The sequence below is a fragment of the Mastigoproctus giganteus genome, chromosome 14 (assembly GCF_048544385.1).
Source record: "Mastigoproctus giganteus isolate SK-2022 chromosome 14, ASM4854438v1, whole genome shotgun sequence".
Taxonomy (NCBI): domain Eukaryota; kingdom Metazoa; phylum Arthropoda; class Arachnida; order Uropygi; family Thelyphonidae; genus Mastigoproctus; species Mastigoproctus giganteus.
The window spans coordinates 27017366-27042776 of NC_143588.1; the positions used below are offsets into that span (position 1 = coordinate 27017366).

The 25411-nt window shown below is 40.2% G+C and overlaps 1 protein-coding gene across 3 annotated transcripts in view; it reads left to right on the forward strand.

Moving 5' to 3' along the window:
• Positions 1-25411, forward strand: part of Cdc27 (cell division cycle protein 27) — a 472030-nt gene that overhangs the window by 391169 nt on the left and 55450 nt on the right. For all 3 annotated transcript variants that reach the window (XM_090389309.1, XM_090389310.1, XM_090389311.1), the window contains exon 16: positions 13317-13470. In XM_090389309.1, coding sequence (XP_090245435.1) covers positions 13317-13470 — 154 coding nt within the window. The remainder of the gene's footprint in view (positions 1-13316; positions 13471-25411) is intronic.

Below are 25411 nucleotides of genomic sequence, written 5' to 3' on the forward strand. Positions count from 1 at the left end.
CTTTTGATACTGTTGCACATGGAAGACTGCTGCACAAATTGGAGCAGTGTGGCAAATTGTTGCTTTGGATAAAGGGATGGTTGAGTGGCAGATGACAGAGTGGTAATTAATGGAAATTGCTCATTGTGGACTAATGTTATTAGTGGAGTCCCTCAGGGTTCAGTGTTGGGTCCATTGTTGTTTTCTGTATTTACAATTTAATATTGATGATGGTATATCAAGCTTAATGTCCAAGTTTACAGACGATACAAAGGTTGGCAGGGTTGTTAAGGACGCTACTGACCCTATGCTGCTGCTGCAACAGGATCTGGAAAGGTTGAGCAGATGGGGTGTGAGGTGGCAAATGAAGTTTAACATTGACAAATGTAAAGTACTACATATGGGAATCAGCAACCCCAGAGCAACGTATCAACACTGTGGTACTACACTGACAGTGGTAGAGAATGAAAAGGACATGGGGGTAATTGTGCAGGCAGATATGAAGTTCTCTGAGCAGTGCACACGGGCTGCAAGAGTAGCTCATGGTGTCTTATCAATGATATACAGGAATTTTTCTAGCAGGGATAGGGAGGTGATTATTCCCTTGTATAAGGCAATGGTTAGGCCGCACCTTGAGTACTGTATACAGGTCTGGAGGCCTCATTTCAAGAAGGATGTAGAGCTGCTGGAACGAGTACAGAGAAGGGCAACAAGGTTAGTTAACGGAACGAAGGTTGCTCTTACGAAGAAAGGCTTAAGTTTTGCAAATTACAGTGTCTGGAGACTAAGCACCAGCAAGGTGATCTGATAGAGGTGTACAAAGCCTTGAATGGGTTGAGCATGCCAATGCTGATGGGATACTTCCTTTTGCTCAGAATTATCGCCTGAGAGGGCATAAATTCAAATTGAGGAAAGATAGTTGTAGGATAGATGTGAGGAAGTTTGCCTTTAGCCAGCGGGTGGTTGTTGCTGGAACAAAGTTCCATCTGTTGTTGTGGAAGTTGATAGCCTAAATAAATTTAAGGCTCAACTGGACAGGTATTTCGAACGAACGGAGGGGTTAAGTGGAATGGGTTTTTTTTTTTTTTTTTTTTTGGGCTGATGCTGCATAAGCTTGCTTTCTTGCATCATATGCCTCTGCTAATGCTAATATTTTGCATCTACATTTACACATGAAGAGTTATTCAGGGAGTGGAATGCCAGAGGTGTATTCAACTCTGGCAGTAAGCTAGATAATCTTGCAATAACTGAGTGTAAAGTGGATGAGAAATTGTTGAAGATAAACATAAGAAAGGCACCTGGGGGTGGATCGACTCTATCCAGTTATATTAAAGGAGGTAGCAAAGGAAGTAAGCAAACCCTTAGCCATAATTATGAGAGCCTCCCTGGACTCAGGGGAGGTACCCATTGACTGGACACGTGCAAATGTGAACCAATTACACAAAGGAGGACTAAAGGGTGACACTAGTAATTATAGACCTATAGTTTAACTTCTGTTCCAGGAAAATTAATGGAGGCACTGGTTAAAGAAGCATTGCAGGATCATCTAGACAAGACTTCAGTTATACCTCAGACACAGCATGAGTTTTTTTAAGGGGAAGTCTTGTCTGACAAATTTGATTGGATACTATGATGTAGTCACAAAGGAACTGGATGCAAAGAATAACTTTGATATCATATATTTGGATCTTAGAAAGGCCTTTGATACTGTAGCACACGGAGGACTGCTGCATAAATTGGAGCAGTGTGGCATTGGAGGCAAATTGCTGCTGTGGATAAAGGGATGGTTGAGTGGGAGTAGACAGTGTGGTAATTAATGGACACTGCTCTTCGTGGATTAATGTTATTAGTGGAGTCCTCAGGGTTCAGTGTTGGGTCCATTGTTGTTTTCTGCATTTATAAATGATATTGATGATGGCATATCAAGCTTAATGTCCAAGTTTGCAGACTATATGAAGGTTGGCAGGGTTGTTAAGGACACTAATGACAGTATGCTGCTGCAACAGGATCAAGAAAAGTTGAGCAGATGGGCTGAGAGGTGGCAAATGAAGTTTAACATTGAAGAATGTAAAATACTACATATGGGAAGCAGTAATCCCAGAGTAACGTATCAACTCTGTGGTACCACACTGACCATGGGAGAGAATGAAAATTAGATCGGTCTGCAAGAGTAGCTCATGGTGTCTTGTCAATGATATACAGGAATTTTTCTAGCAGGGATAAGGAGGTGATTATCCCCTTGTATAAGGGAATGGTCAGGCCACACCTTGAGTACTGTATACAGGTCTGGAGGGCTCATTTTAAAAAGGATGTAGAGCTGTTGGAATGAGTACAGAGAAGGGCAACAAGATTATTGAATGGAACAAATGGTTGCTCTTACGAAGAAAGGCTTAAGTTTTGAAATTACAGTGTCTGGAGACTAGGCACCTGTGAGGTGATCTCATTGAGGTGTATAAAGCCTTGAATGGATTGAGCATACTCAATGTTTATGGAATTCTTACTCTTGCTCAAAATAATCGCCTGAGAGGGCATAAATTCAAATTGAGGAAAGACGGTTGTAGGATAGATGTGCAGAAGTTTGCCTTTAACCAGTTGGTGGTTGATTGCTGGAACAAACTTACATCTGTCGTTGTAGAAGTTGGTGGCTTTAATAGATTCAAAGCAGAACTTGACAAACATTTGGAGCAAGTGAATGGGTGAAATGAGAAGGTGGTGGGTTTTTTTTTTGCTGATGCTATATAAGCTTGCTTTCTTGCATCATGTGCCTTTGATAATGCTAATAACCGAAGAGAAATGTACCAGCTGGGTTGTACTACACTCAGGGAAGTGGTAAGTGAAAAAGACCTGGGGGGTAATTGTGCAGCCAAATATGAAGTTTGCTGAGCAGGGCAGGTCATGGAGTATTGTCAATGATATATAGGAATTTTGCTAGCAGGCCAGGTCATGGAGTATTGTCAATGATATATAGGAATTTTGCTAGCAGGCCAGATCATGGAGTATTGTCAATGATATATAGGAATTTTGCTAGCAGTGACAGAGAGGTGATAATCCCATTATACAAGGCAATGGTCAGGCCACATCTAGAGTACTGTGTACAGGTCTGGAGGCCTCTTTTTAGGAAGGATGTAGAGTTGCTAGAATCAAAGGGGTGCTCTTACCAAGAAAGGCTTAAGTTCTGCAAATTGCAGCGCCTGGAGAGTAGGCACCTGCGGGGTGATATGATTGAGGTGTATAAGGCCTTGAATGGGTTGAGCAAGCTGAATGCTGATGGGATTCTTCATCTTGCTCATAGATGTGTGGAAATTTGCTTTTAGCCAGCGGGTAGTTGATTGATGGAACAGGCTTCCGTCTTTTGTTTTGGAAGCTAACAGCCTAAATAAATTTAAGGCTGAGCTGGACATTTGGAACGAATGGAGGGTTGAAATGGGAGTGTTTTTTTTTTTTTTTTTTTTTTTTCCCACCCGGCCGATGCTGCATAAGCTTGCTTTCTTGCATCGTATGCCTCTACTAATGCTAATGCTAATACTTCAGTTAACTTGGAGAATCAAGTTGTAATGTTGAGGTTGATTTTGCCACAAATGTATTATTTTTTCAGCCTTGAACTAGAGTTATTAGCACATTTTGAGACCAACTATCTTTGCTGCACCACAAAGTAGATTAACACCTCAGATATGAGAAAAAAAAGATTCACAAAATGATGTTGTTGTTGTTATTGGTTTAATATACATCACTGTCTTACAGTATATTGTACCATTGTATTGTGTCTATAGAAATGTGGGCGACTGGGCTAGCCGGGTGGGTAAAGTGCCTGCCTGGCAACCCAAAGGTATGAGGTATGAGGTATATTGAGGGTCTAGCGGCTCCTGGGATTTCTCCCATCTCCGCGAATGTTCTACGTATCGGTGACAGTACCCTGTCAAAGCCAGAGATTTAGAAGTGTGTGGGTCATGAGTAGTGTTATATGTTGTGCCCATTGTTTATCCGGCTTATTGGCCGCCAGGCCCCTAATGGGACCAGACGTTGTCCATACCTCGCCACGTGGAGGCTAGTCGGGTGTTACCATTGAGTCAATTGTACTCTGGCTGGTCCTGCCACTTACTTTCCTGGGATTTTAGTGGCTAGGACCTAAAATAAAATTGGAACGACCGCGGTTGATTTTAAATCATTTACATTAAAGCACTAATATGGGGTTGACGCTGAAAGCCTGTTTCTGAAGTGCCTAAAAGGTTGGGCGAAATTTTTTGGTGTATTTAAATTTGGACGTGTAGGGCTATACGCTGTGCAAGAAAAAGTGCTGGGAGGGGAGAATGAAGGCTGGTGGGTGAAATAGGAAGAAGAGGGTCGATAGGGTAGGTGACCCCCAATTTTTCAGTGAGGCATGCCCATGCCCCACCAGAGGTAAGAAATGGTGTGGCAGGGAAGAGAGGCGACAGCAAGCCGTCACCTCCCACCCCTGCCGGGTGTGGGAGTAAAAGAATTGCACTGCACAAGAGAGTGCAGAGCATAGAGCCAATATGGCTCCGTTGAGGCAGCAACTTGGAGTTCTCTATCTTCGTTGGTCTTCTCTGTCATTGGTAGCCATATTTTTCCTCAGCTATGAACACTGGTCAGGTCCATTGTTGGTCTGTTAGCTATGGCTGTGGTTCTCTTCATCATGGGAAGATCCGCAGCTCCATGGGGTTATTCTTGCGATCGCTGGTTTTAGATGATTAGTAGTAAGCAGGTTCCTGGGCGAGGTTCTCCTTGAGTCCTCTCCACGCATGTTCTGTGTTTTTTTTTTTTTTTTTTTTTATTTACCTTCTGTAGATGGCTATCAATGTTTTACGCCTACCAAATAGTTTTTGGGCATATTCCTTTAGCTCCCTGTATTCCTCAAGTGAGTCCAATAGATGTGATTCCAAGTTCTTGGGGAGGTAGTGTATTGCAGTGATCAGTCTGCACCTGAGATCCTCATAATGGGTGCAATCATACATAATGTGCTCCCAGCACTCAAGCTCCCCACAGGCACATCTCGGATCCACCTCAATCCCCAGCGCTGCCAGCTTGGCTGTAAAGGCCCCGTGACCAGTCAATAAATAGGTGGTGTATAAGCCAGGTTGAAACCAAGTTGGGGGACTGGGGTACATCCTGTCGATGTTCGGAATGAATTTCCTGGTGATATTTCCCTTATTTGAGTTGGCCCAGCGCTCCTGCCAAACTTGCATCAGGTGTTTTTGCAGCCTTGTCTTTTCATTTTTTTGTGGTGCATTAACGTCCACAGTATAGCCATGGTATGTACAAGGTATTCCTTTCTCTATGTGGTAGTTCATTCCCCTACGCATGATCTCTAAGTCAAGGGGAAGAGCTCCGGCCAAGACCTGCAGCGCGTGGGTACTGGTTGTCCTACAAGCACGTGTAACTGTCAGTAGGATTGTTCTTTGCGTTGCATCAAGATGCGTCGGTTTACTACAGTTCCTGTTTTGGAAAACCATATTGCTGAGGCGTAAGTGATAATCGGTAGGAAGGTTGTTTTATAAAACAATGACAGGGTGCGTTGGTTTAACCCCCAGTCCCGCCTGACGATCCTAGCCACCAATCCAGAGTATCTTTTGATTTTGGCTCTGATATAAGTTAGATGGTGTTTAAAAGTAAGATTACCATCCAGTATAACTCCTAAATATTTTAACTGGGTCACTAATTTTATTGTGGTAGGTCCCACCTTTATTTGTGGCGGTCTACGTATATCAAGCTTGCCTTTTAGCAGGACGGAGGACGTCTTTGTTGTTGATATCGTCAGGCAGTGGGTTCTGGTCCAGTTTTGCAATATCAGCATTGCCTGATTGGCCTTTTCCTCTAGCTGGGCCCGGCTATCTGCAGCAATGGTGAGGACCAAATCATCAGCAAAGGCCTGGGAGCGCACATCACCAAGGTGCAAAGCCAAGAACCCATCCAAAACCATATTCCACAGGAGCGGCCCCAGAACAGAACCCTGGGGACAGCCCGTGTGGACATCACGATTCACTCTACCATAAGGTGCTTCCACGATGATGCGTCTCTCGGAGAGATAAGACCTAATTATGGAATATAAGTTGATCGGCACATGTGCCAGCCTTAGTCTTGCCAGTACGCTCGGCCACCAAATGGTGTCTAACGCCCCAGCGAAGTCAACAGAGATAGCTAGAAGATATTTATTATTGCAGTTTTCTGCTGATTCCGATAGGCTACGCAAGGCTTCCACAGTAGACGAACCCTTCTTGAATCCGTATTGCGATGTCTCTGTGAGTTTCGCTGCCTGGTAATGCTGATTTATCCTTGTACAACCGGCAGCAGGGCTATTGGCCGATAGGAGTTTGGCAGGTGGGGTGGTTTGTTCGAATTTTTGGCGATTAATTTTACCTTTGCTGTCTTCCATTTTTTGGGGAAGATGCCCTTAGCCAAGCAGCTGTTATATAGGTGTAAGAGGAGGTCTGGAACGATTTCCACGGTCTTCTTAATAATTTCGGGTTCTAAGTAGTCCAGGCCTGGACATTTATGATTTCTTATCGTGGTTGCCATTTGTTGTAGTTCATCCCGTGTGAAGGGTGGCTCCTGAGTGTCTGTTGAGTAAACTTCATTATCTTGACAGATGATAAGTTGCTCTGGCAGTGATGGCTCTATTGGTTTCGGGAAGATGGCATCCAATATATTGCTTATAGATTGTTGCCACGTGGTGGTATAATCACCTTGTGGTGTCTGGGTGGTTGAAATGACTTCCCCCCTGAGAAGTTTATTCGTCACTATCTTGTATACCACACCCCAGGGTTCGGTGTTCCCTGTTGTGCTTACAAAGGTCTCCCAGGCCTTGCGTTTGCTCTTGATGATCGCATTTGTGTAGCTGTTTCTGGCTTCTCTATATCTTTCCCTTAAAGCTTCAACCTCATGGGCCGGCCATGTACGCCTTGCCCGTTGGAATTGTTTTCTTCTTGTAATTGTTTCCCGTCTGAGCTGTTGAATTTCCAGGGTCCACCACGGGACAGCCCCCCCGGATCGGGCTTCTTCTTTTTATTGCTGCGTTGCTGGCTTCTGTTATTATCTTGGTTACTTTAGTTTGGGTTTTATTGGGTTCCTCGAGCTGATTTGTCTCAGTTAGATGTTGGGCCATTGCTGGTATTAGGATTTCCTTAAAATGTTCCCAATTTGCTTTGCGAATGGCATATCGGCTCTGTATTTGCTTGGATATTGGGGCTCTGTCAAGTGACCTTGCTATCTGATAGGTAATCACTCTGTGATCGGACGTTGTCCACGAATCCCGAACAAGCCAATCCTTAATATAGCCTGCGACGTTCCTAGTGGACAGCGTGACGTCGATCGTGGCCTCCCGCAGTGTGTTACAGAACGTGAGCAGTTGGTGTGGCCGATTTAGTACCATGATCGGGGAGTTAGAAAGATATTCGTCTAGTATTTGCCCGTTCCGAGTTCCGCTTCTGTCCGGAGTCAGGCTGTGCCAGGTGGGGGATCGGCAATTGACATCTCCCCCTATGATTATTTTCTCGTCCTGGAGCAAGTCTACCAAAACTTGAAGGTATTGTGTAGCTGGGGTAATGTCCTCCCCTGGTCTACAGTACAGTGCCACTATGTAGAACTGGCCTAGTGGCGTCAATACGTGGGCACAAGCTGCCCATGACGAGCATAGTTGTTTAACTTTCGTGACTGTGTAGTCTGGGTTGCGTACCACTACCGCCGCCCAAGGGGTATCTTCCTCTTCGTGTACTATCTTATATGTGATTGGGTATCCACACACCCGTTTAGAGTGGGTGTACGGCTCCTGGAGTATGAGAATGTCTGCATTGATTTCGTCAGCTTTTATCCTTAGCTGTTCTGCCACTGCTCTGGCTCTTTGCGCATTTTGTTGGATGATCTCTATTTTGGATGTATTATATTTCTTATTGTTTGTCTCCATAGTCGGTTCTCTTTTGGTATTGACCCTTTGCTTTGATATAGACCGGGCAGTTTGGATCTGTGATCGAATGTGTGTATTCCATTTTGGCTGCTTTACAATTGGCACAGGTTGGATCCTGTTCCCTGTTGGGGCAAGTTTTGTACTCATGGCCCTTGCCAGAGCAATGGCCGCAAGTAGGCGTTGTCTGAGTACAGGTGTGGGTTGTGTGTCCGAACTTGCAGCACCGAAAGCATTTCGGCACCGCTGCATGCTCCCGGAACCGGTGGGATCCCCATTCTATATATATTCTGTTGCAGTTTTTCAGCTGTTGCCATGCAGATGGGTCTAGTTCAACTACCCAGTTCCTATTGGTTCCCGATCTGGTACCGGTTGAATACCTTGGTGTTACCGTGCATTTTTTTTTGTTCTTCCTGGGCTAAATTCCTTAAATTTCTGGTGACAATTTCAGTTGCTAGTTGTTCAGGCGTTACGTCTTGGTCTACATTCATTAAATATTATAATTGAAGGCCCACGCTTTTTTGGCGGCTCCGCTGTTAGCCCTAACTTGACAAGTTTTGGGTTTTCCATTATTGCCTGTATATCTTCCTTATTTTCTGTTTCTATTATTAGTCCCGTGCTTCTTGTTTTTCTTATTGTTTTAATTCTAGTAGTCCTCAAGTCATCTTTCATCTCTTTCATAAATTTAACCTTCAGTTCTTCGCTGGATTGGACATTTTCAGCATTTTCCGGGGTTGTCGGTCTGAGAACCACCAAGTTTGGTGTTTTCAAGAGTGGTTGCCTTTTTTTCTTGTTGCCCTTCTTCGTTTGGTTGTAACTGGTTTGAGCCATTCCTCAGCGCCTGGACATATGTGGGGGCACGCTGTTGCATTTGATTTGCCCCACATTGTTCGTAGATTTGTATCTTCACGTTTGCCTTTTCATTTTCCAGGAAGGTCTCTATCAGCATGGCTTCCATCTTACTAAAAATGTTTGCAATCCGCGATCTAATACCTGTTGTAATTCTGTTTGATGGTTCTTTGAAAACATTCTCTAATGCTGTCTTCAAGGCTAGAGATTTTTCATACACTGTGCCATCAGGCAAGGTAGGATCCAAGGGAACTTCTGTTGACTTCTCTTCTCTGGTGTCCTTTGTAGATGGCATACTCTCTGGTTGGTCCCTTGCTACAGTTTGGGAACATGTTTCCCTGCTCAGACTAGACATAGTGACAAATGTTTTATGTCCAGGATGCAATTTACCAGATTCGGTCTGCGTCTTCAGTAAATTTCCAAAAAGCTCTGCACGAGTCTCTAGCTCGGCTGAACGTACCCTCAAACGTTCATTTTCCACCAGTAAGGTAGTATTCACTGCCTCCAAATCGGCACAGAAGCCCAAAATACGTCCAGAAGCAGCAGTTGTAACCCCACTAGCCTCTGAGAACAGAAAATCGGTAAGGGCTTTTTTAACCCTAGAAACTACAGAACACATTTCAAATACCTCCGGAACCCGTCCAAGTACAGGATCATCTTCAAGTGGGGAACTCAGTATCGACTCCCATCTCGGAGTCTCTCAGTCTCCCCCATGTCCACCCGATACAGATGAACTGGAGGGACCATGCACATGTATTCCTTTAGGCTCCTCCAACGTGGATGATTCCACCGCTAATCTAGGGGGACATACTACATTATCTTTATCTATGTTAGAAGCTATGTCCTCATCCCCACGTGACACAACCCGAGGGGTCAATGGAACCTTGCGACTTTTAAGTGTTTTAAATACTTCAGGAGATTTTAACACTGGTGACTCCGAGTCAGAAGAAGTACCTTCCTCAGAATCATGTCTACTTTGATCCTTGTCAGTAGGAACAGATTTTTTCTGTTTGCTTTTACCTTTTCCACCCTTAGAATTTCCCTTAAGTGATACAACTTTTTTGCCCTTGTTTTTCTTACGGGGTTCGGGTTTATCCCCAGACTCGCTAGAGCACACCTCCTCTACCTCTGAATCGCGAACTGTCTCTCTGTTAGGTTCTGTATCCATTGTGTGTATTGTTTCAAAGAAAACAGTACCAAAACAATTCCACAAAAACTAAAAATCTCCTCTTCCGCCTGTAAAAAACAATTCTTTATTTATTTCTTGATAAGATCCTCTTCTTCTTGATTCTCCTGCTATTACTTACTTACCTCACTCTTATAAGGAAGAAACTAATTCAAAAGTATATATTTTTCAATGTTAATCTATGGACACAAATCTGCATAAAAGTTTTGATTTTGCAAAAAAAAAAAAAAAAACCAGTTTCTGTAACTCAGCTCCTAATCACCAGATGGAGCTGGAAAAATTCCCAGAAAATAAGTAATTTTCTTAAGAATACTCCCACGAAAGATGAGCACCTCAAGTCCAATAGGTAAAAAGATATAAACGTTTAAAGTTTTCTGAATTTCAGCCCAAAACCAGCCCACACAAAATCCTATGTTAACCTATGGGAAAAAATTTTACCATAGGAAAACATGTAAAAATCAATTATTTTCTAATATTTCTCAGTTTATGTTAGGTATATAATCCATGTAGGTGTCACTAGGCCTGTTATAAAGTCTCCTGGATACCCTAAAAACAAGTTGAATCTAGGTAGCCATTTTGTCCCATGTAAAGTCTATGGGCAATGGTAAACCTATGAGAAAATTCACAATGGGTTTTTGCACAATGTTAAGTCTATGAGTCAGCATAGGAAGCACAAACTGAAAACCTGCAAAAAATACAATCAAATGTATCTCGCTCAAAACACGACCCCAACCTCCAAAACTTTACACCTACACTCACCACACTTTATATTTTCACAAACTCCTATTTTCTCAACTCAGGGATTGTTCAAAACACACAAAATAAACCAAAACCCAAAGGTCGCAGGTTCGAATCCCGCCTTGGGCTTGGATCAAAGTACTGCAAGAAGCTTGGGAGGTGCACTATGACCACAGAAGCCGATGCGCCAACAACCACAAAAAAAAAAAATATATATATAGAAATGTGTTTTTGTGGACTGATTTGCATGTTGTGTAACCTGAAATACTCACTGGGAAGGAAACCCTACCTTAGAAATCCCCCCCCCCCCCCGCTTACGACCAGCTAATCACAGCCCTGCCTGAAGAGCCCCAATATGCCTTTAAACCATCGTGAAACATGACAGTGATGTCTGAGGCATTTTGGTTTCACAGAAACCTGCCTTCTGTGCCACATTTTGTTTATACGTTCGAGCTGTGAGTTGTTGTTGTGGTGTTTTCTAGTGCAAGGGCAACTTAGGCCATATTGCACCTCCCAAATCAATGGACTTTACATACAGGAACTGCTTGTACAGCAGTTAGAAAGTCATACGTTTGAATTTGTTTGAAATAGAGAAAGAATTCAGAGAGATTTGCTTCTTTACCTATGATGCTATTGAGAGACAGACGAGCTGTGAGACGACAGATGATTCTTGCTGTGCATTGTATCATATTTCTCTTAGGAAACCCAAATATGATTTTGCCATGTAGTTAAATGAAACTATAACAGGTCAGTTTGCACTCTGTGACAGCATTATATTATATGGGCATTTCTTGGGCTTCCTGTGGAGCACAAATTTTGTCTAACACCAAGACACCCTCTTTTTTTTTTTTTTTTTTTTTTTTTTTTCATAAATAAACATAGTTATTATTTATATATATATATTTTTTTTTTTATGAAACCCCCAAACACGAAAGGTGTCAAAACCTATAGTACTTAGTACCATGCATGGGTTGAAAGAGAAGTATGGGGGTGGGGGGGGGGAGTTGCCGGGAACTTTGCTCTAGAGACTAAACATGGGTTTCACCACTTCAAGCCTCCAATAAGCAAAGTGGTGGTAAGGTACTTTTTTTTTGAAATGACAAGGTAGTAGTAGTAGTAATGGAGGCATTGTGATGCAAGAAAGCAAGCGTATGAGCTTATATAGCATCAGCCAAAAAAAAAAAAAAAAAAATTCGCACATCCATTCCCTCTAAAAGTTTGTCCGTTCACCTTTGAATTTATTTAAGCTATCAACTTCTACAACAACAACAGATGGAAGTTTGTTCCAGCATTTAACCATCCACTGGCTAAAAACAAATTCCCACACATCTATTAAGCCTTTCTTAGTAGGAGGCCTGCTTCGTTCCCCTCACCATTCTTTTTGCCCTTTGCTGTACACACTAAAGCAACTCTACATCCTTCTTAAAATGAGGCCTCCAGACCTGTAGGGCATGGGCTGACCATTGCCTTATACAAAGGGATAATCACCTCCTTTTCCCTATTAGCAAAATTCCTTTATATCATTGACAATACCCCATGACTTGCTCTGGCAGCCTGTTTGCATTGCTCAGAAAACTTCATATCTGACTGCACAATTACTCCCAGATCTTTTTAATTTTCTACTACCCTAAGTGTAGTACCATACACTACATCATTTCAAAAACTCATATCAACTGGAGAAATGAATGGTATAAACATAAAAAATACGTAGTACGGTATGTGGTAGTGGCTCATGGCCAGTAGTGGTTTAAAAGAAAAAAGGTTTATGTCCTTAGGGCCCCCATAGCTTTGAGTAGTCAAGCGCAAAGATATATTAAGTACACGTGCTTGAGGGACTATAGTTCAAACTAGCACAACTATTCGCTATGGTGTTTTTCTTGTATGCCCTAATCTTTTAAACTCCTCTGACCTTATGGTTGTCCTGGAGTGTAAACAGAAAATCCAGTTTCATTTTTAAATTTAATATCAGTTCCCCCCCCCCTAAACATTATGGCATTTAAATATTGTTTTTTGGGGGGAGGGTGTAGTCACAGGGACATCGGTGTATGCTATGTGTAAAAATCTCCTGCCTGAATTTTTCTGTGATTCATGTGGCTTTCTGTCCATGTGATTTGGAAAGAAATTGTTAACATTGTGTAAGATTTTGAGAAGTAAATAATTCTGATCTCAAAGGATGAACTGGAATCACTGGGAGATTTATTGAACAAGAGCTTTCTTCAGCTGGTGCAGTGATTCTAGAGAAGAGGGTGACAACATTCAAGCTGAACTTCCCTCACTTTTCTTCAAGAAAAACTTACCATACAATGATTGTCAAAAGCATTTAAGCATTCTGATGTGAGGTTAGCAATTTTGTGTGATGATGCCAATATAGAACAAACTCCAATATTTCCAAGTTTTGATAATGTTTTTTTCTATAAAGGGCTTAACCAATAAAAAAAAAAAAAAAAAGAAAATGCTTTCTAGACTGCAGTGGAAGCCTAAGGCAGTCATTCTAAGTGGAAGAGACCTTGATTTTTGTTACTATTTGCAGTTAATTAACTGCAAATAGTAACAAAATATAGTTACAATATATTTCTGTAACATAATAAATTTTGTGTAATTTTAATAATTTGCATTAACATTATTTATTGAAATTCCTTTTAAACATAGGTACATAAAAAACTTGGGAACACACATCTGACATTGATGAACTTCTCCTGGGCAACAGATCTAGATCCCAGGGGTGCTAATAACCAGATTAAAGGTGCTATTGATAAACAGTATACTAATGATGAAGAGGAGGTTGTTGCAACAAATGAACAAAGTAAGTTTTAATTTGTTTAACTTTATTATGAAGTGTATTAGAATTATTATCCATGGAGTAAGAGTTTCCTTTTACCATTTAATTATCACATAGTCCTGTTTTGTAAAAATATATACATACGTGCACTGTATCTGTAAAATGCCATTTCTTATTGATTATTGTTGAATTTTTTTTTTTTTGTGGGGGGGGGGAATTTTAGACACTTGCATTTGTTAAAAAGAACTCCAAAATCTGTAATATATCCATAAATATAGCATCTTGCAGAAATATTAAAATGGTTAGCTTTCAAGTTGTTTATAGTATACAAAAGACTTGAGATATATTACACTTTGTCAGAGTCCTTTGGTGTTTAATAACTCTTGAAGGGCACTGAAAGTGATCAGAATCGAATTTCAGTCTACTTTAAACTAATAATTCCTTGTTATAATGCATGAAGAAAGATTTTATGAGACACTTATAGTAAAATGGGAACAACATTTACAGTTAGAAATAAAATGCCTGTGGAAATATTAGTGTGCTACACAAGAATTATTAGTCCACAGAGCAAGATCAGTCAGTCCATTATTTATAATGGACTGGTGTCCTTTCCCCCCCTTTCTCTTATATAGGAGAAAAGTAATATGAGCCATCAGGAAGTGGATATCACCATTTACAGACATCGGTTACTCTTGATATGTTTGTGAACTAAACAAACTGTGGTCAGCCATACAATTGTAAACCTGTCATATTGGTAGAAAATACACTAAACTTTGTTTAAGAACAAAAAAGAAGCGATAGCAGAAAGTGTCTTTTCTACACTACCTCGTTTGTCATTGATTCTCCCTTTGCTGTCACTTTGCCTCATTTGTTTAATTGCTTCCTTCACTGTCATACAGGTACAGTTCACTTTGATGATTTCACCACCTTCCCTCATTCAGGGTTACTTCAACTGATATAAATATACTGTACATAGAACTGTAGGCTTTCTCTTTGGTCTCTGATTTAGCTCTGTATTCACCACACTCAGCTAGCTTATTGGAGGCTTGAAGTGGTGAAACCCATGTTTAGTCTCTAGAGCAAAGTTTCTGGCATCCCCCTTCCCCCATACTTCTCCTTGAACCCATGCACGGTACTAAGTAGTATAGATATTGATACCTTTCATGTTTGGGGTTTTCATAAAAAAAAAAAAAAAAAATTTCATCAATTCCAGTCTAAACACACAGTAAGGTGTCATAAACCTGACTTTATTCCTTTATCTTAAGTTACTTTGTTTAAATTTCATACTGAATTTTGTCTTCTGTTTTAATTCAAACCTTCATTCATTTTTCCTTTAACAGGATTTAATTGTCATTATTTTAGCTTTTTAACTCTATTTTATTTATTTTTATTTATATTTGAATTTTATTCCTTTCTTTTTGTCTCTGTCGGGTTGGCTATGATGTATATATTTCATATATACATCATAACAGAAATAGAGACCCTGCTTATTGCAGTGGATCTTACAGTTTTGGCTGCTGACCCCATGATGAAGTAGTTAAAGTTGTAGGACCCACTGCGTTAGGTACCATTGTTGTTATCATTATTATTTTTATGTAATCTTAATTTCATTTAATTTCAGGTAACCTTGCAGGCTTTCTCAATTTTTTTCCATGGTAATTACACTTGACAAGTCAGCAGCCTACCCAATACACTGATAATATACATTTGTCTATATTTCATTATGGTTTCCGGATATTTCTGCTATAACTAGTAGTGCCCCAGATCCATAACCCAGTTTAATACTTTTTCTTGCTTTCTTAGTCATTCAGTAATGTTATTATATCCTATTATATCAATATTATATATATATATATATATATATATATATATATACACATACACACAGTGCTTTTTTTGGGACGGTACGCAACCTTTATTAACAGTGACGTGTGACATTCAGATGCAGTGTACTTCGAAATTTGTAATATTCCATAATTATTTTTTTCTCATGTTTACCTACTATTCAGATAAGCTTAAAATTATTTAACTAAATTTGCATTTTTTACTGTCTATTGTTAAGATATGTTCTATATAAAACTGTATAACCATTTTTATAATTCTAAATTACTCAGCCGGACCTCTGTTTAATTATTTTGAATACCCCTTGGAAGCTACATTTAAAATAGTTTCCATTGAACGAAGAAGATTTTCATATAGCGAATGGATTAGGAGAGAATTAACTCGGTACGCACTGTTCGCATTTCTGGCCTGCAGGCAATTTAGGCAATTAGTGCTGCTGCATGCATTAAGAGAGCTAAAGCATTCTACAACTTAGTGGTACCCAGTAAAACCTATCCGACTGCCTGTCCCACATACGGAGGAGTCGCACTAGCAAGAGTGAGCAGATCAAGGTGTATTCCCAATGGGCCTTTTACTGCAGTGGTCCACCTTTTACTGCAGTGGTTATTATTATCATTATTATTATGGATATTAATAATAATAATAATATGGTGCAAGGAAGCCTGAGGCTTATGCTACACCAGAAAAAAAAAAAAAAAAGGTTCCCAAGTTACCCTGAGAGAGAGAGAGAGAGAGAGAGAGAGAGAGAGAGAGAGAGAGAGAGAGAGAGTCAAAAGTAGAAGGGAATCACCAAGAAAGAGAAGAATGATGATATCCAGCTCAGGACTGGGTGTGCCAAGCCCATACTCACCAGATGTGAGCCCCTGGGGTGTCCAACCTTTTCCCGTACAGGGGCCATATTCAAAAAAATTCAAATTTAGATTTCTTTAGTGTGTTAAATCTTCCATATCTTGTTGTATGTAAAAGTAAAATTGAAAATATTCAAAAATTTTATTAAGTACAATACACAATTACATTTACTGAACAAGAATGAGAAAGACATTTAATGAGAATTTTTTTGATAATTAACAAAATTTAAAATGCTGTTTTAGTTCACTTTTCTCGCGGACTGTACGTTGGACACCTTTATGAATCAACCGTAAGCGCCCTGGTCGAGAATTAGAAAAGTAATTTTCCTTTACCCCGACAAATAATCATCTGTTGTTTTGCGGAAGTGCGTTATCCACAGTTTTCTGTAAATTTTCCCTATCTCTGTTTACTGGGTACCTGAATATCCGAATGACACCTATATTTTGGACAGTTTCAAAAAAAAAAAAAGAAAACAAAAAATTCAAATTTAAGAACTAGTGACAATACCGATGATGAGAGAAGGAAAACGAGGACAGCGAAGGTATCAATCCTTCTAAACATGGATTGTTGGCATTTAGTGAAAGTGAAGTTAGAAAATTGTCGATTAGGTTACAGTTAAATTCTCATTGGATACCACCACCCAGACGGCACTGTTTCAGAGCTATTTGGCCCTTCTTCGGTGAGTAGGTACCCTATTGATGCAAAGATGGCAAAACAGCTATGAAGTATAACTCCACAATATAAGAGATGCCTGATATAAGTGAATTAGACTAAAGCACTTTAAGGGCTTGAGCCTCAGGCTGCGAAAGAATTAGACCTACTCACCCACCGAAGAAGGGCCAAATATCTCTGAAACGGTGCCATCAATAAAGCATTACTTATTTGAAGTAGTGAAATTTCATGGAAAGTCGTTGTGATGGTATTCACAATATGAGATATAACTAAAACAATGCCATTTTTTAGCTTTATGTAGAATTGCTGCATTTGCAGATTTATTTCAACTTTTATTTATGATACGATTCACATACATTATGTGCCTAATTACAGAAATTAAATCAAGTATGGGAAAGTGGAGCAATCAAATCTGAGCATGCTCAAACCATTCAAGGCTTTAATGCATCTCAAACAGCTCAACTTATAGGTGCCTAGTCTCCAAACACTGTAATTTGCAAAACTTAAGCCTTTCTTTGTAAGAGCAACCATTTGTTCCATTCACTAATCTTGATTCCCTTCTCTGTACTCGTTCCAAAAGATCTACATCCTTCTTAAAATGAAGCTTCCAGACCTGTATACAGTACTCAAGGTGTGGCCTGACCACTGCCTTATACAAGGGGATAATCACCTCCTTATCCCTGCTAGAAAAATTCCTGTATATCATTGACAAGACACTATGAGCTATTCTTGCAGACCGTCTGCACTGCTCAGAAAACTTCATATCTGCCTGCACAATTACCCCCAGGTCCTTTTCGTTCTCTACCTCTGTCAGTGTAGTACCACAGAGTTGATACATCACTCTGGGGTTACTGCTTCCCATATATAGTATTTTACATTTTTCAAAGTTAAACTTTATTTGCCACCTCTCAGCCGATCTGCTCAACTTTTCTAGATTCTGTTGCAGCAGCGTACTGTCATTAGTGTCCTTAACAACCCTGCCAACCTTCGTATCATCTGCAAACTTGGACATTAAGCTTGATATACCATCATCAATATCATTTATAAATACAGAAATCAACAATGGACCCAACACTGAACCCTGAGGGACTCCACTAATAACATTAGTCCATGATGAGCAGTGTCCATTGATTTCCACTCTGTCTTCTCCCACTCAACCATCCCTTTATCCATAGCAGCAATTTGCCTCCAGTGCCACACTGCTCCAATTTGTTCAGCAGTCTTCCATGTGCAACAGTATCAAAAGCCTTTCTAAGATCCAAATATATGATATCAAAGTTATTCTCTGAATCCAGTTCCTTCGTGACCACATCATAGTATCCAATCAAATTGGACAGACAAGACTTAAAACCTTGTCTAGATGATCCTGCTTCTTTAACCAGTGCCTCCATTAATTTTCCTGGAACAGAAGTTAAACTAACAGATCTATAATTACTTGTGTCACCCTTTGATCCTCTTTTGTGAATTGGGGTCACATTTGCACACCTCCAGTCCATGGGTACCTCCCCTAAGTCCAAAGAAGCTCTCATAATTGTGGCTAAGCATTTGCCTACTTCCTCTGCTGCCTACTTTAATATAACTGGATAGATCCCATCCACCCCGGTGTCTTTTTTATGTTTATCTTCAACAATTTCTCCTCCACTTTACTCTCAGTTATTGCAAGATTATCTAGCTTACTGCCAGAGTTTGTCACCTCTGAATGACTCCTCATGGATGAATGTAGATGCAAAATACTCCTTTAGTTTATCAGCCACCTGAGCAGGATCATGAACACTTGAACCATCAATATCCAGTGGACCAATCTGATTCATCCCTTTCCTTCTAGAGTTTACATAGGTAAAGAACTCTTTGTTGTTTTTCTTTGCATCCTTTGCCAAAGATTTCTCATAATCTGCCTTTGCCTGCCTAATCTCCTTTGTGACTAGGTTACAGACCAGCTTATACCTATCATAGGCTTCCATGTCACCCATTAATTTATATGTACCCCATGCATTTTTCTTCTCTGCCTTGTGTCTCGTTAGTTCATCTGACATCCATTTAGGCCTAAACCTTGAACAATATTTCTTAGTTGGTATGTAAACCATAGTAGCTTCCAAGATAAATTCTATGAATGCTTCCCATTTTGAATTTTCTGTTGGTAACTTCATCAGTTGGACCTACTGTATAGAATTTAAATACTGTCTCAGACCACCGTAGTCTCTTTTATGAAAGCAAAAAATCTTCCCTTCCCTTTACCCCTGATTGTAGTTACCTCTTTGAGTAAATCCCTCTTTAGCACACTGTGATCACTGCCACCTAGTGGTTCCTTTATCTGCAGATGCTTAATGCATGAAGAATCACTACTTATAATCAGATCAAGAGTATTACTCACTCTAGTTTTCTCCCAAACATGCTGATGTAGAAAACAGTCTGCAATTCTGCCCAGACATGATAGGAGGGAGTATATGATAAGAGCCTTGTCGATCAATTCAGCCCTGGAAAGATTGTGCAAGGCTCAAGGGGTAGAATTTTTTTCAGCCTGGACTGTACTTGTTAACAGGAGAGATTGCTTCTACAGGGATGGGATACACTTAAATAGAAAGGGTGCAAGAATATTTGCTGATGCTATCGAGGCAGTGTTAGGTGGGTCGGAAAACTGCTAGCTTGGGGGGAGACAAAGACCAATAGATTGACAGTAGCCACTGGCAGAGGTGAAAGAGATTCTTGCACTGCTTCTATTAGAATGAGCATAAGCCTGAAAAACAAGATGCATGGTATTTCAGAGACTGCTGGGAGCCATTGCGGTACAAGTAAACACATGGGTTGTGTTAGGGTAGCTAAGAATAGAAACAGGTGCAGGTATACTTGCGGTACACCAATGCTAGGAGTTTAGTAAATAAATTTGATGAATTTGAGGTATTGCTCAAAACATCAAAGGCAGATATTGTTGGGATATCAGAGACGTGGTGTCACACAGATATAAGGGATGCAGAACTGCAATTTGGGGAGTACAACGTCTACAGAAAGGATAGACAGGATAGGAAGGGGGAGGGGTTATGCTATTAGTTAAGAAACACATAAAAACCAAGGAAGTGAAGCCAGTCGACATCGCTGGACAGTGCAGTGTTGAGTCAGTTTGGTGTGCTATAGGCCTAATGACTCTGATGAGTATAATAAGGAACTGTACAGGGAAATAGAGTGGGCCAGTAAATCAGTAAATTTCCCAGATATTGACTGGAATTTGGGGGCTGGTTACTCACACACTAGCAGGGCTTTTGTGGATTTATTGGATGATTGTTTTCTACATCAGCATGTTCGGGAGGCAACTAGAGGGAGTAATACTTTTGATTTGATTATCAGCAGTGATTCTTCATGCATTAAGAATCTGCAGATAAATGAACCACTAGGTGGCAGTGATCACAGTGTGCTGAAGTGGGATTTACTCAAAGAGGTAACTACCATTAGGGGTAAAGGGAAGGGTTATTGCTTCCGTAAAGGCGACTACGATGGACTGAGACAGTATTAAATTCGATACAGTGGGACCAACTGATGATGTTACCAACAGCAAATTCAAAATGGGAAGCATTCAAAGAACTTATCTTGGAAGCTACTAGGCTTTACATACCAACTAAGAAATATTGTTCAAGGTTTAGGCCAAAATGGATGTCAGATGAACTAATGAGGCATATGGCAGAGAAGAAAAATGCATGGGATACTTACAAATTAACACATGACACAGAAGCCTATGATAGATACAAGTTGATATGCAACCAAGTTACAAAGGAGGTTAGGCAGGCGAAGGCAGATTACGAGAAATCTTTGGCAAGGGATGCAAAGAAAAACAGCAAAGAGTTCTTTACTTATGTAAACTCTAGAAGGAATGGAATGAATCAGGTTGGTCCACTTGATATTGATGGGTCAACTGTTGATGATCCTGCTCAGGTAGCTAACAAACTAAATGAATATTTTGCATCGACATTCACACATGAGGAGTTATTCAGCAAGGGGAATGCCAGAGGTGTATTCAACTCTAGCAGTAAGCTACAGAATCTTGAAATAACTGGGAGTAAAGTGGAGGAGACACTGTTGAAGATAAACACAAGAAAGGCACCCGGGGTGGATGGGATCTATCCAGTTATATTAAAGGAGGCAGCAAAGGAAGTAAGCAAACCCTTAGCCATAATTATGACAGCTTCCTTGGACTCAGGGGAGGTACCCATAGACTGGAAATGTGCAAATGTGACCCCAATTCACAAAGGAGGATCAAAGGCTGACACAAGTAATTATAGACCTGTGAGCTTAACTTCTGTTCCAGGAAAATTAATGGAGGCACTGGTTAAAGAAGCACTGTAGGATCATTTAGACAAGACTTCAGTTATAGCTCAGACACAGCATGGTTTTGTTAAGGGGAAGTCTTGCCTGACCAACTTGATTGGATACTATGATGCAGTCACAAAAGAACTAGATGCAGGGAATAACTTTGATATTATATACTTGGATCTTAGAAAGGCTTTTGATACTGTTGCACATGGAAGACTGCTACACAAATTGGAGCAGTGTGACATTGGAGGCAAATTGCTGCTATGGATAAAGGGGTGGTTGAGGGGGAGAAGACAGAGAGTGGTAATCAATGGACACTGCTCATCGTGGACTAATGTTATTAGTGGAGTCCCTCAGGGCTCATTGTTGGGTCCATTATTGTTTTCTGTATTTATAAATGATATTGATGATGGTATATCAAGCTTAATGTCCAAGTTTGCAGATGATACAAAGGTTGGCAGGGTTGTCAAGGACACTATTGACACTATGCTGCTGCAACAGGATCTGGAAAGGTTGAGCAGATGGGCTGAGAGGTGGCAAATGAAGTTTAACATTGACAAATGTAAAGTACTACACATGGGAAACAGCAACCCCAGAGCAATGTATCAACTCTGTGGTACTACACTGACACTGGTAGAGAATGAAAGGGACATGGGGGTTGTTGTGCACGCAGATATGAAGTTCTCTGAGCAGTGCAGACGGGCTGCAAGAGTAGCTCATGGAGTATTGTCAATGATATACAGGAATTTTTCCAGCAGGGATAAGGAGGTGATTATTCCATTGTATAAGGCAATGGTCAGGCCACACCTAGAGTGCTGTATACAGGTCTGGAGGCCTCATTTCAAAAAGGATGTAGAGCTGCTGGAACGAGTACTGAGAAGGGCAACAAGATTAGTGAATGGAACAAAGGGGTGCTCTTACGAAGAAAGGCTTAAGTTTTGCAAATTACAGTGTCTGGAGACTAGGCACCAGCGAGGTGATCTGATAGAGGTGTATAAAGCGTTGAATGGTTTAAGCATGCTCAATGCTGATGGGATTCTTCCTCTAGCTCAGAAAAATCACCTGAGAAGGCATAAATTCAAATAGAGGAAAGACAGATGTGGGATAGACGTGCGGAAATTTGCCTTTAGCCAGCGGGTGGTTGGTTGGTGGAACAGACTCCCATCCCTTGTGGTGGAGGTTGATAGCCTAAATAAGTTTAAGGCTCAGCTGGACAGGTATTTTGAATGAACAGAGGGGTGAAGTGGAAGTGGGGGTTCTTTTTTTTTTTTTTGGCTGATGCTGCATAAGCTTGCTTTCTTGCATCAAATGCCTCTACTAATGCTAATGCTAATGCAATCATCCCCAAAAGCCTTGCTAGTGTGCGAGTGACCAACCCATAAATTCCAGTCAATATCTGGGAAATTAAAATTCCCCATTATAAGACTCTGATTTACTAGCCCACTCTATTTCCCTGTACAGTTCCTTATTATACTCATCATAGTCATTAGGCCTATAACACACTCCTACTCTCAATTTTGATCTCCCAATCCTTATATCACACCAAACTGACTCGACATTGCACTGTCCAGCGATGTCAACTGGCTTCACTTCCTTGGATTTTGTGTTTCATAACTAATAACATAACCCCTCCTCTCTTCCTATCCTTTCTGTACACATTGTTCACCCCAAATTCCAGTTCTGCAATCCTTATATCTGTGTAACACCATGTCTCTGATATCCCAACAATATCTGCCTTTGATGATTTGAGCAATATCTTAAATTCATCAAATTTATTTACCGAACTCCTAAATTGGTGTACACGCAAGTATACATGCGCCTGTTCCTATTCTTAGCTACCCTAACACAACCCATGTGTTTACTTGTACCGCAATGACTCCCAGCAGTCTCTGAACTATCCTGCATTCTGTTTTCCAGGCTGCTGCTCATTTCAGTAGAAGCAGTGCAAGAATCACTTTCACCTCTGCCAGTGGTTACTGTTAATCTATTAGTCCTTGTATCCCCCCCCCCAAGTTAATCCCTCCAAATTATTATTTCTTCCAATGTCTTCCCGTTCAATTATTGGAACATCTTTATGATTTATTGATATAACAAAAAGTTCCAAAACTGCCACCAGGAGGAAATTTGCACTGTATGGAACTAATAGAGTAGGCACAAAGATTGAGATGTCACTATGGTGATCACTTGTGTCCATTATATGCTGGTTGTGCAGCATTGCATGGTCAACTATTCCCAAAGCACATAACGAGGAATTAGATGATTTTAAGAAAAGCATCACATGGCATATATTTCTTTCCTCCATCTGAGCTAGAGATTAAATATGACCAAGATACACTATGTATCTTGGTCATATTTAATGTATCCTTAAGATATCAATAAAACCAAAAGTCAGAAGGACTAAGATCTGCAGACAGAAGTGGCCAAACGTTGAACAAGAAATGATATGGTTAACATTAAATGTATTACTAATTCTCATAAAAATAACTGGTTTTTTTTTATTAAACTCTCTCTCTCTCTCTCCCCTAAGAGCCCTTGACAGTTATGTGTTTAAGTAAATTCCACACTTGTACACTGTGATCACTTGAAATAAAAGACTAGGTCTTTTTTGTGCAGATTCTTAATGTATGAAGATTTGTGAATGATAACAACATCAAGAGTTCTGCTTTCTCTTGTTAACTCTTTACCATGCTTCTGTAGAAAACAGTCATCCAATAAATCCACAAAAGTGTAGTGTGTGAGCAAAGCCACAAGTTCCAATCAAGATTTGGAAAGTTAAAATTCTCCATTATAAGACATTCTGTTTTACTGGCCCATTCTATTTCTCTGTATAGTTGTTCAGTATACTCATCACACTCATTAGATGTATAGCACACACCCCTACTCTCAAATTCATTATCCCAGTTCTTTTACATCGAATTGATATGTCATTGCACTGGCCACTCATGTTGACTGGATACACTGCCTTAGATTTAATATGTTTCTTAACTAACAGCATAACCCATCTCCCCCCCCCCAATCCTGTCCGTCTGTCTTTCCTGTATACATTATACTCCTCCTATTCTAAGCATCACTTATGTCTGAGTGACACCATGTCTCTGATATCCCTATAGTGTCTTCATTCTGGCAATTTATAAACAGTTTGTCTTTGGTCACTTCACACCAGAGTTTGCACTTGAGACAGTATTTTATTATTTTCCTGAAGTTGAGGACCATTCAGATTGCAGATCACTTTAATCAGACTCTATACCCATTTTGAAATAATGGTACCATTAAAAAATTTCTGTCTATCCCATTGATTCATTTCCACATTCAGTTTTAAGAAGCTGAAATGCTTCACTTGCAGTTTTTCCAATTTTAAAACAATTTAACTCACACATTTTCGGTGCATTTGAATATTTTGAAATACAATGAGGTTAGCTGCAAAAACGTGTCATCTTTTTTATTGGCTTGGAGGAAACATCTCTAAACACATTATGTTTGTTGCAGCCTCAGTTATATTTATGATCTGTTGTTTCCGTCTTGAAAGTCAAGCATAATCTGGATACATTTTGAACAGACTGCATACAATCTACTCTGTCTCCACCTGCAGATGTAAGATTATACTAGATTATACACTAGTTAATTCAGTAGATTATTCAGCAGCTCGCCTTCAAAAATCCTTTTTAAAGCAATACCCCCAAAATAGAAAGAATGTTGAATCTTCTGATGTTGACCACCATAATCTCAAAAGGCATGATCCATACCACTTGGCTTGACTTGGTTCATTATAGCCTTAGACGCTAATGCACCATAAAATCCTAAAACAACCAACCAACCATACCACTTTGCAGAAGAGATGGTGAGATGCCTGACTTGCTCTAGAGACAAAACATAATTTTTGGTACTTCAGGCTTCCAGTAAGCAAAGTGGTATTCATCAGTCATCCCTCTGTGTGGTGTGCATGGCACCTCAGCCTCTGTTGCATTAGTGCTCAGCTGCATAGGTACTTTGAGCATACCAGAATAGACATTTTTAGACCTTGCACATGAGATATATATATCTGAAGTTACTAATAGTCCCACCAGCATGAACGTGTAAGCAGAGGATTTTGTTGTCGACCAGGCTGTCAGAATTTGACATATTTGATTTGCAGGTGGCTCCTAAATATCAGTTCTGTTCCATGTTTTAGTTTTCCCAGTGATATCTTTAGCTATCATAATTGGAAGAATGTCTCTGTATTTCTAATGCATTGCTCTTGTTCAAAGACAGCACCTGAGAATAAATAGTGCTGCAAGAAAATTTTATTTATTCAACCATTCAAACC